Source organism: Phoenix dactylifera, chromosome 7 (assembly GCF_051530095.1).
Source record: "Phoenix dactylifera cultivar Ajwa chromosome 7, Ajwa_hap1_PhDact_Kaust_v1.1, whole genome shotgun sequence".
Taxonomy (NCBI): Eukaryota; Viridiplantae; Streptophyta; class Magnoliopsida; order Arecales; family Arecaceae; genus Phoenix; species Phoenix dactylifera.
Genome location: NC_143196.1, coordinates 4,510,820 through 4,522,004, shown reverse-complemented (window position 1 = coordinate 4,522,004; position 11,185 = coordinate 4,510,820). Strand labels below are relative to the sequence as shown.

Genomic DNA, 11,185 nt, shown 5'->3' with positions numbered 1-11,185 from the left:
TGAGTGGGCCAAGATCCGAGGACAATAGAGCCAAAAATTTTTTGTTCGGCCTTGTTTTGGGTTGAATTCCACCGACCGGCCGCTGTCGTCGGCCGCCCTCTACCGCCCGCCACTGCCGCTTGCGGGACCATTATGATCACTACCACTAGCCGCCTCCTCCTTCCTCTATTTTGCCCAGAAGAAAGAAAGAAGAAAAGAAGAAGGGAGAAGAAAAGAAAAAGAGGAGGAGAGAGAGAACCATCCATCTCTTACTCTCTTATTTCATCTCTCTTCTTTTTGTCTCTCCCTATAAGATCTATGGAATTCAGTATTGGGTCTTATCGGCCTGATATGCAAACTTGAGTTTGTAAAGTGTGGCCGCAGAAGGCCGTTGATTTAGTATAAATAGTTTATAATATTTGCCTCGGAACAGATTTCTTCTGTCATGTCAAGGTTTTGAATCCCGTGTACTAAAGAGCCAATGAACCTATTGAATCCTGTTCGCATCATGAGTAATTCAAAGTAGGCGATGAAGGTTTTGTTCAAATTGAGAAGGGGATGATACCTCAAAAGCTAGGATGCGATTTGAGAGCCGCCCATTGCATTCTATAACGAAAACTTATCAATGATGTGTGGAACCACACGTTTTGCTTAATATTTGTAGTTTTTATAGAAAATTTTGTCGAACAGAATGATGGTTGTTGGAATAATTCGATCTCTTGATCATCTTATATCCCGTTGAGATAATTCAAATATTTTGATCCCTACTGAAAATTATTCAGTATCCACATCAACCAACCAAGATCAACTGATAGCTTTGAAAGTTTTGATGATGGTGCCTACTGACAGTTTCTTAGTCAAATAAAAAGTAATGAAACAGCATCACAACAATTCACCAGACAATTTCTTCTTCTTTATTCATTTGCAGGTGTTTGGAGATTACAGAGAAGAGGGGAGAGAATGAAGATTGAAGAAAAATACAAACTTCATAGAAATAAAAATTTGAAAAGATTAACAAGTATAGCTTGTATAAATAAACAATGTTCTCATGAGGCACATGCAGAATAGAAAATCTCAAACAGATGGGATGAAAGCAGCAAACTTATTTGCTGATGTGATCAATAGAGAGACAAGCAAGTCCATTGAAAGTAAACGGACCATAACCATCCATCAAATGCTCTTTTCTGATAAACTATGTGCATGAGTGCATCGCCAATGTTAAGATGTAGTTGTGTTAAGTTCAAGCAGAAGTACACAGGCAACAACCTCAAATAAAGAATTTTTCTACATATTTAGTTCCTATCTTAGGGGGAAAAAACCTTAGTGCACTTTCAAAAGAAAAAGAAACATCCTTGTTGCAGTGTGTTCTTCATTTTTTTCCTTTCCTTTTTTTTCGAGGAGATTGTTTGTAGTGTGTTCTAATAGCCATGCAATGAAGATATGTACCGAAAACTTACATATCAAACTCAAGCATTCATCGTTGATAAGATTCTAGCAGAATTTAGAGTTGTTGAGTGTATCTTAAATTTCTTGATCTGCCCCATCTTATGATTCCGTTCGGCAAATTTGAAGAGAAAAAGGAGAAACAAAAAACATTGGGCAATACTTGTGCGGTTTGCGGTGGTCACCAAGGATTTGGGTGCCGACCCGCCATCTGATTTTGATATATATCTTGTTTATTTCTTCGTTAAGAAAGTATAGGAGACAGAATGTGGGAGTGTTATTGAGAGGCAGCATTATTTTTGCACTCCATCATTTCGATCATAGTAAGAATTTCTTCTCTGTCCTTGCCCATGGATGTAGGCTTGTGGCTGAATCATGTAAATCTATGCGTATCGTGTTTTTGTTCTCTCAATCTTCTCAAATCTCTTTGTTCTTTGGTTTATCTAAATCCGTCACAACGATAGAAATGCAACAAAATCACTAGTTACTAATGACAGCAGCAGATGCTTCAACACCATACTCTCTCTCTATTTAAAAAAAAAACAGTTTTTGAGAAAAGCGAAATATGGTATCAATACTCACCATTACCCTGTCATCAGCCATTTCGATTAAAGGACCTCATATAGACAACTGAGATCACAAAATCCAACCATTTTGCTCTGGCTGGAATCTCTTTCTCCCCAGAGTAATGTCTGTAATCCGTCTAGAGGAAGAAAGGGGGAAGGAGTTGTGTGCTCAAAAACCAAGGGAAGGAGTTCTGCCTACTTGTTTAGTATTCATTTACCACTCAAGCAAGCCTTTAAGAACAAGCAGAAATATGTTTGATCTAAGCAGCAGGTCTGAGAGATTAGAAACAAGGCAATCCAACGTGTAATTTTGTCCATATTATGGTAAGTCAAACTGTTTTTCCTTGGCATTTGGTCAGCGAAATTCCAAAAGTTCCATAATCTGCACAGACTAGCATCATTTATATGGTAATGACTATGATAAGGAATCAGTGGCATTATCATCTAATGAACCTTGACAGATCCGAAGATGGTAACCGTTGCTTCAAAAGAAACCCCTATGCTGGATCATGAAGTTCTTCAAGCAATAAAAATTTTGACCTTCCTGACTTTGAATTTTCTGTGGAATACTGGTCCTGACCTGCAAAAGATCGAAAACAAAATGTCGTAAATACTTCCATGTCACTTGGAGACTCCAGAGCTAAACAAAAAGTTATCAGTTCCCTCAAAAAGTTTTCAGCAGTTCCCCAGAGCTAATTTCTTAGTAAATGCACATGACAAGCGACTGCAATGCTTAAAGCTTTAATCAGTTTCCTTTTGAGCATAAAAACCCTAAATATGGCTGACTATGTTGTAAAGTTTGAGAGCAATTAAAGATAAATTCCTATAGGACTTTTTCTGCAAAACATATAGAAAAAAAAAAACTAAGAATAAGATAGAAGATTGAGAGCTATGCAAGTAACCTTCTTATGATTTCCATTGATTTGGTCCATTAGGCACAAGCTTAGATGCTGGTCCTCCTTTTCGCCTTTAGGAAACAAATTTAGATGCCTGAAAGAAAAACAGAAGAAAGCATGTCGATGAAAAACATAAAGCATACATAGTAAAAAAGCAATAGAACAAAATAAGATCAAGTTTATTCAGTAAACAGTCAGTGAAATATAGAATTTGGGAACCACAGGCCAAAAACTACAGTGTAAACAAATCAATTACATCAACTAATCTAGTGAAACAAATTAAAAAATAAGAGAGCAGCAGGAAAGTGAGAAGCCGGCATAGTCAATCTGATAAATACGTTCAACTATTAAGATTCTCTGCCCAGGGTTACTTATGAGACAGCTCTTCAATTAGGTGATCCAATTTTCCTCTGAAAGACAGGATTGATGCATTAAAAAGATCTTTGTTTATTCTTTCTCATTAGAACATTTCCCCCCTTTTTTCTACTCTAGTATGGGTTACCACTGTAATAACTCATGACCTCACTAAAAAAGACTAGCCAGAACTTAGCCCTGTATAAGTATCCAAGATCTTTTCGGCGAATAATCGATGTAAAACTAAACACATGCCCGCGCACGGGTCGTCACATACTTTCCTCAGTCAAACCTTGACGTCCTCGTCATGCCAAATGTTCAAATATAATCACAAGCACTATCTTAGAATTGAAAAAATCGACGTCCAAAGCTAGCATCTATACGAACACAGACCCCGCCAGCGGATAAAAAGTTGGAATATGAAACAAAAATCTTTATCGATTACGAACACATACCCTATCATGGGTATAAAGTTACCATAGCACGAATATCTGTGAGTAATGTTTTGAACTATGATATAGCTAACTGACAAAAGAATGATTTATATTATTTACAAAATGAACTTGGAACTATGTTTATGAAATATGAATAGTTTATGCATGCATGATTGGCTTTATGACTTATTTTAATATATTATACTATGAAATACTTTATTTATAATATCTGTTATTTTTCTTAAATGATGCATTGATATGAAAAAACGTATGCTTGATCTAGTAAGTAGAGTAAGATTTACTTACTAAGCCATGCCATTCATATGTCTCTATTTTTATTTTTCTTCATGTATCTCTATTTTTATTTTTATTTTTCCAGACGAATAGAGTTGATAGGAATGAAGAATGGTCTAGGCTTGGAGTTCGTGCTAGCAAGCTTGACAGTTTTGTAGAAAAATTTTAGTATTTTAAATTATCTATGAATTTGTAGTTAATGATTTTTCAAATATTGAGGATTATGAATTTGGTTTTTATGTTTGTATTTAGATGCTTTGAACTAGTATTGGTTGCATTTAATGGATAATGAAATTGAACTTTTATTATTTGAAATGAATTTGAAGTTAAATGAAATGTTTAGCTTTGTGTTATTTGGGTTGTATCCCTCGGTAGCACGACCATATCATACTCTGAATCTGGAGCATGACAAGTACAATAGTTGTATCTGACAGGACTAATGAACTAACTCGCATTCATTCTTTGCGTTGTTCTTCTTTCTCTTATTTATGCAAGAAATAAATTAATTACCATACAATTTGAATAGAGTTAAAAAGGATATACCTAGAGTACCACAAAGAATGATGAGCAAGAGAAATTTAAAATTGGTAGAAGGTGTGATGGCCTAGTCAATCCACTTGATTAGTCCGGCCTGAATGCTAAACCCATGCATGCGTCGCACACGATGAGCAGCAATAGACTCCCAGTAGGAGTATGTTTTCCCATCCGAAGCCTGCGACTCCTAATAGAAATAGGAGACCTAAGGCCACTAGGATCCTAGGTCACCTCTATAAATAGGACCCCCGCCCCTCTATGACCCTCCACCAGCGATCATCGCGCCTCCTCCTCTCTTCTTTCTCCCGCTTTTTCTCACTTTCTTTCTCTTTCTTCCTTCAGGCTCATCATTCCCTAGCATTGTTCTCATTGAAAATCAAGGCCGCAGAATGCCGCCAAAAATAAGGTTTAGCAGATTCGCCTAGTGAAATTTGAAGGTCTAAGGTGAAAAAGGTAAATAAGACCTTATATTCCTTATTAATTTTTGAACTTATAAATAACCCCAGTACTCCTTATTAGTTTTTAAATTTTTACTTATTTTTTGATATTATGACAATATGAAAATAATAATAAATGTTGATGATATCATGTTTTCTTAAAATTAAGAATCGAGCATATGATATTATAAAACTCATGATGTATCATGAAAGAATGGTTCGATGAATATTTTAATATTAAGGTTTGTTTATAAAATATATTGATGAAATTTATATTTTTGTTATGAAAGGAATACTTGCATAATTGTTTCATTATTGTTGATTTATTTATGGATTATGACCCTATATATATATATGATTTAAGAAAATATTTTTTTAGAATGTATAACTTAAGAAAATATGATTTAAGAAATATGGCAAAACATTCTCAGATAGCTATGTATGAGTATGACCCCTAAAAGTGGGATAGATCGACATTCGGAGCTAATTTCATATGATCTTGCTAGTATGTAATAGTAGTTAGCATACAACTCTACTAGCAAGTAATAGTATTTAGCATACAATCCTACAAGCACGTAATAATAGTTGGCATACGACTCTGTCAGTGGATAATAGTACTAGGTATACGGCCCTACTAGCGGATAATAGTAGTTAGCATATGACTTTGCCAGCAGATAATATTAGTTGGTATTTTGACGATTACCACTCTATCATAGGTATAATAGTGACCTTAACATTTAGTCTGAGAGAATTATTAAAAAATATAATGTGCCAAAATAATAGAGGATTTATGACTTTATAAAGTTGCCATAGTTTATGATTTTATTTATGGATTGGAAGCTATATTTATGTAATTTGCATGATTTATGTACATGCAAGAGCATGATTGATTTATGGTTATACTTTTATTATGAAATATCTATTTTTTTTAATGGTAGTTATCTTTTCTATATGATTTAGTATGAATTTATGCTTGACTAGTAAAATAGTGTAAGGTTTACTTATTGTAGCTCAAATCTCTATTTATTTTTCTCTTTTCAGACGAATAGGATCATTAGGAATGAATGATGGTTTAGGCTTGGAGTTTGTGATAGCAAGTATAGTGATTATGTAGAAAAAATCTAGTATTTTATATGACTATAAATTAATAGTTAACGATTTTTCAAATTTTAAGGTTATGAATTTTGGAATTTAAATTTGGATTTAGTCGCTCCGAACCCATACTTATTTATTTATTTAATAGATGATAAAATTAGACCCTTTTATCATATTTTGTTCAGGATAGATGTGGAAGTTAAATATAATAGTTGGCTACATGTCATCATGGGCTATACTCTTCGGTAGCATGGTTATGTTATGCCCCGAATTTGAAGCGTGATAGAAACTCACTATGATTGGTTAAAGACTTAAAGGTCTGTTTAATAACCTTGCAAGGATTAGCGCTTGCAATGCGTGCCTTCTACCTCAGCCTTATTCTCTCACTTACCTAAAGCTACAAATGGGTCGGGTTAACTCATGACCGGACCCCGCTTAGACCCAACCCGACCCATCTTGGAGGACCGTGGGGCCGGGGCAGGTCCTAAAATTGGACCTATTTCATTTTTCGGGTCGGGTCTGGGTTTTCTAAATTCAGATCCGGCCTGATCCATTTGAAATTTGGATAATTTTAGGTTTTCAATCCTACAACTCGCTCTGATCCGATCCAACTCAAATCTGCAAAATTATTTAGGCCTGCAGGGCGCAAGGGTGCAAACCAAACAAGTCAGATGGAAGCCTAGAACTGGGTGCTTAATGCTTGAACCAAAGCTCCGGTCCAGACCCGCTCCTTTTGCCCCAAAAATCATCCAACGAATGTGCCGTGGGAGGTTACAATATTCCGCAAGGAACAACATTGCGCGTAGTACATCCATGGAGATGCCAAGACGTGGGAGGAGGAGGTGCCCACGGGAAGGGCTTACAATAAGAAAGGTTGGACTAGCACTTGGGACATTGATCCAATGCTTTGAGTGGAAGAGAGTTGGCAAAGAAGAGGTGGACATGGATGAAGACTCCGAATTGACCTTGCCCAAGGTCGTGACGTTGGGGGCCATGTACTCTCCACGCCAGGCTATGATCAACGTTCTCGCAGGACTTTAAATCACTAGGATATCATTTATCTATTTTGATTTCTAAATCTTTAGGAAATAAAGCTAGATTTTTGTAAATTGTACATCAAGCCGCATGTACTTTGCTTATGGTGGGAAAAATTAGATATTCAGTATATAAAAAGAAGCACAGATCTAGATCCGACCCGGACCCAAATTTTTTTGTTGGGTTCGGTTACATATGGATCTGACCTAAATGACCCGTTGGGTCAAAGTTTATAACGGTGGACCTAATCCAACCCAACTCAATATTCTATTGGGTTGGGTCTGGATCCAAAATTAGAATTCGAATAAAAAACTGAATTGGATCGGAGTCACTTATGACTCGACCCAACCCATTTGCACCCTTACCCTGCCTAGCGGATGCCGTGGCAGCTATAGCAGGGATGGGCTACATGGATCATAAAATTATGCTTTTGGCTAGATTTTTGAACTACACTGTCCATATTTACCAAAAAAAAGAAAAGTACGCTGTTCATGGCTTTTGGCTCACGCATGACACATCTGGCGTTATTAACCCTGCACCGGAGACGTCCCAAATTTTTCCCTGTCGGCCCGCCCGCCTGACCCGTTTGGATTTCGGATTTCGGTTGCTTTTCGGTCCGGAGGGGAAAAATTCCAAAGCAAAACCCAAATCCTTTCCTTTCAAACTTTCAAACGCTCAATCGAATCAAAACCTTCCCCCCAAAAATCCCACACAAACCAAACTGGAAAAATCCTCCATGGCGAAACCCCAAACCTTCGATGAATCCCGCTTCCAAATTTCCCTTCGAAATCCAAAGCCAATGGCGCCCTCCTAGCCCTCCCTCTAAATCCCCAACCCCTCTTCCCTTCTCCTCGAAGCCACTCCCATCTCTCTCCCTCTGCTCCTCTCTCCCTCTCCTCTTCCTCTAACTTTAACCCTAACACTAGAGGAGCAGCGGAGGTACCAGGACGGTGGCCATGGAGGACAAGGAGAACAGCGTCCGCCTCACCCGCGCGGCGGCGGCGAGGAAGAGAGGCGCCTCTGCAGCAGCTCCCGCCTCCCAGTCTCTCCCACACGGCCAGCCCCCGGCCAAGAGGAGGAAGCGCAAGGCCCTGGGCGAGCTCAAAAACATCTCCAACGCCGCCTCTGGTCTCGAAACCCCTCCTCCTTCCAAGCCCAGAACCAGGTCTCGGGCCAAGAAGCAGGCAGAGGCTCGAAAGGTTCCTCTTTTGGATGCCTCCGCTTCCGAAGAGGTCCGTTTCGAGGCCGAGGACCCGCAAATGTGCGCCTTTTATGCTCCGGATATCTACCAGTACCTCCGCTCCATGGAGGTAAAGGATTTGGATTGCAGATTCTTGAGATTCTGGTTGTTTTCATTTGGTTTGAGCAGGGGTTTTTACTTGTTTTATTTTAGGTGGAGTCGAAGAGGAGGCCGCTGGTTAATTTCATTGAAACGGTCCAGAAGGATGTAACTGCCAACATGAGAGGGATTCTGGTGGATTGGTTGGTCGAGGTGGCGGAGGAGTACAAGCTTTTCTCGGACACTCTTTATCTCACAGTATCATACATTGATCGATTTCTCTCGTACAATGCTCTGAGTAGGCAGAAATTACAGCTTCTTGGTGTTTCTTGCATGCTTATTGCCTCGTAAGCGTTGGTTTTCTTCGTCCTAATTTTGTCTCCAATCGATTCTTTTCTGCTGTTTGAATGATTCATTGATGTGGGTTTTCTTTTTGGATGCAGGAAATATGAAGAGATCAGTCCTCCCCATGTGGAAGATTTTTGTTACATTACCGATAACACTTACACCAAACAAGAAGTAATTTTTCCTCTCTATTGGCTTTCCCTTATTTTGCTTTTGTTGCTAATGTTGAGATCTTGCGAGTGACTTTGCTCAATCTGTATCTGGGTGTAGGTGGTGAAGATGGAGAGTGACATACTGAAATTTCTCAACTTTGAGATGGGCAATCCCACCATAAAAACCTTTCTTAGGTATGTTCTTAAGCTACAAATCTTACCTTTTGTTTTCAGTATAACTCTTGAAAAGTCTTGTTTTATAATGGCAATGAGCACATGCATATTAAAAAACATGATTTTGGATCCATTGTCTTGTCCTGAAGTTTTATCTGGACTTTGGATTTAAGAATGGTATAGAATGGCTTTTTTGTGGCATCTCATATTGAGCTAATTTGAGTTATAATTTCATTCTCTGCAGGAGATTCACAAAGGCTGGGCAAGGAGATGGCAATGTAAGCTAGTCCAATGTCTATTCAAACACTAATTTAGAACATTTAATCATGTGCTATCATTTTCTTCTAGATTGGATACTGATGAATGATTCTGGAACATTTTCCAGTATCCAAATCTCCAACTGGAGTTCTTGAGCAATTACCTCGCTGAGTTAAGTTTGGTCGACTATGGCTGTGTTCGGTTCTTGCCATCAGTTATTGCTGCTTCTGCTGTCTTTATTGCAAGATTCACCATTGATCCAAAGGCTCATCCTTGGGTAAGTGTATCACTCAATTATTGTATTGTTCACTTAAGTGAGTTAGTTATATTTGGTGTTGATTATTGGTCTTCTATTTTTCCAGAGCCTATCACTGCAACAACAGACAGGTTATAAACCTGCCGAGCTCAAAGATTGTGTCTGTGCAATTCATGATTTGCAGTTGAACAGGAAATGGTCCTCTTTGACAGCAATAAGGGAGAAATACAAGCAGCACAGGGTAAGGTTTTACACTTCCATGTGGCTTATTTTCCCTGTCTATTTCTTCTTGTAGTCTTGCAATGCATTTTAATTTTGCTGAATCCTATTTGCTTTTCTGGAGCAGTTCAAATGTGCATCGATGTTGCTTTCTCCCTCAGAAATACCTGCATCATATCTTGAAGACCTGAAAGAATAGTTTTTGCAATTATTTTGGTGGCAACTCATGCAAAATGGCAGTTGATGGCATTTAGCTGGCTCTTCTCAGATAGGATTTGGAAAAAGGAAAGAAAAAAACCACCATGTATAATACCTCTGTCATATGAGATCGCTGACTTTTTTTGCCTGCGTTGGGAGGAAGAATGGATAAGACTTGTTGCTGAAGTGGCATTAAAATCTGTTTTGGTTGGATGAGGGGATCCAGTGTTTGCTGACAGATTAGACGAGTTGCTAGAATATCTTAGTCTTTTATTGTTGTTCTGATATACAGTTCTCTATAGCCAATGGGAAAAGCAGACTATGTATGTTAATTGTACATGTAGAGGTTTTGGGAAGTAAAGACAATTCACATATACTCTGGATAATTCCTGGTACAGATTGTGGACCTAATTTAGGTGCGGAGTGATTCCTAGCTGCAAGCTTACAATCATTTAGATAACTTATTACAAATACAGGAACAAGATCTAGAAGTCTAACCATACAGTTCTAGATCATGTTATTAGAACTACATCAAAAAAAGATCATGTTAAGAGAAGACCTCCAGTTCGTCTCATTTAAAATTGTTTTGTTTTCAAAGGGTTGCGAGAAGGGCATTCTTACTGAAAGAGTGCTAATCTGCAGACAAGTATGATATGGAACTTGTGTGTGAGGATGTTCTTTTGCATTCTCAAGATTTGCAGATTGGTTTGAGGGTGCCAACTGGCTTAGTTGGTAAAGTCATTGAATGTTGGATCATTGGATGCTGGTGGCTTATGTTTAAATTCTGCCCTCAACTTCATTTCAGCTTGGCTTCCTTCCTAGTTCTTTTACAAAAGAAGGATTAGTAACTTGGTTCTTGGATAATGACTGAAAAATTGATGCCTTGTTTACAGCTAGATTATTGTTTATCTGCATTGCTGAAGGCAAGCATGCATATGGTAATGTAGGTTCAGTTAGGGGAAAAGAAAGTTGCAGTGTATCTCTCCTATCCTTTGGAGAAGTTAATATTAAGACATAGTAATGCTAGGGGCTCTCTAATGTGCATTCTTGCTGTGGTATGATGGGATTGGAGTAACTTGTGGGATTTGTTGCTATACATGGGAGTAGATTCATAATGGAATTGGTAAATCATCATTTGTTGGCTTGAACTTTTCTTGTGCGTATAGCCGGCACCCGAAGCATATATCATTAAGATCTTCAAAAATTTGATATGGTAATTACTAGTTTAATATTTTGG

At 38.1% G+C, this 11,185-nt stretch overlaps 1 protein-coding gene across 1 annotated transcript; it reads left to right on the top strand.

Annotated features, from left to right (window-relative positions):
• Positions 1 to 7,643: 7,643 nt before the first annotated feature.
• LOC103705257 (cyclin-A3-1-like) lies at positions 7,644 to 10,322 on the top strand. Its single transcript, XM_008788908.6, has 8 exons — positions 7,644 to 8,377; positions 8,461 to 8,693; positions 8,790 to 8,865; positions 8,962 to 9,038; positions 9,262 to 9,295; positions 9,403 to 9,552; positions 9,638 to 9,772; positions 9,878 to 10,322. Exons 1-8 carry the CDS (start codon positions 8,024 to 8,026, stop codon positions 9,947 to 9,949), a joined length of 1,131 nt encoding a protein of 376 aa, XP_008787130.2. The 5' UTR covers positions 7,644 to 8,023; the 3' UTR covers positions 9,950 to 10,322.
• Positions 10,323 to 11,185: the final 863 nt, after the last annotated feature.

Coding starts and splice junctions, on each gene's coding strand:
- LOC103705257 (XM_008788908.6), top strand. CDS start 8,024: ATGGAGGACAAGGAGAACAGCGTCCGCCTCACCCGCGCGGCGGCGGCG. Junction 8,378..8,460: donor AGTACCTCCGCTCCATGGAG/GTAAAGGATTTG, acceptor GTTTTATTTTAG/GTGGAGTCGAAGAGGAGGCC. Junction 9,039..9,261: donor ACCATAAAAACCTTTCTTAG/GTATGTTCTTAA, acceptor CATTCTCTGCAG/GAGATTCACAAAGGCTGGGC.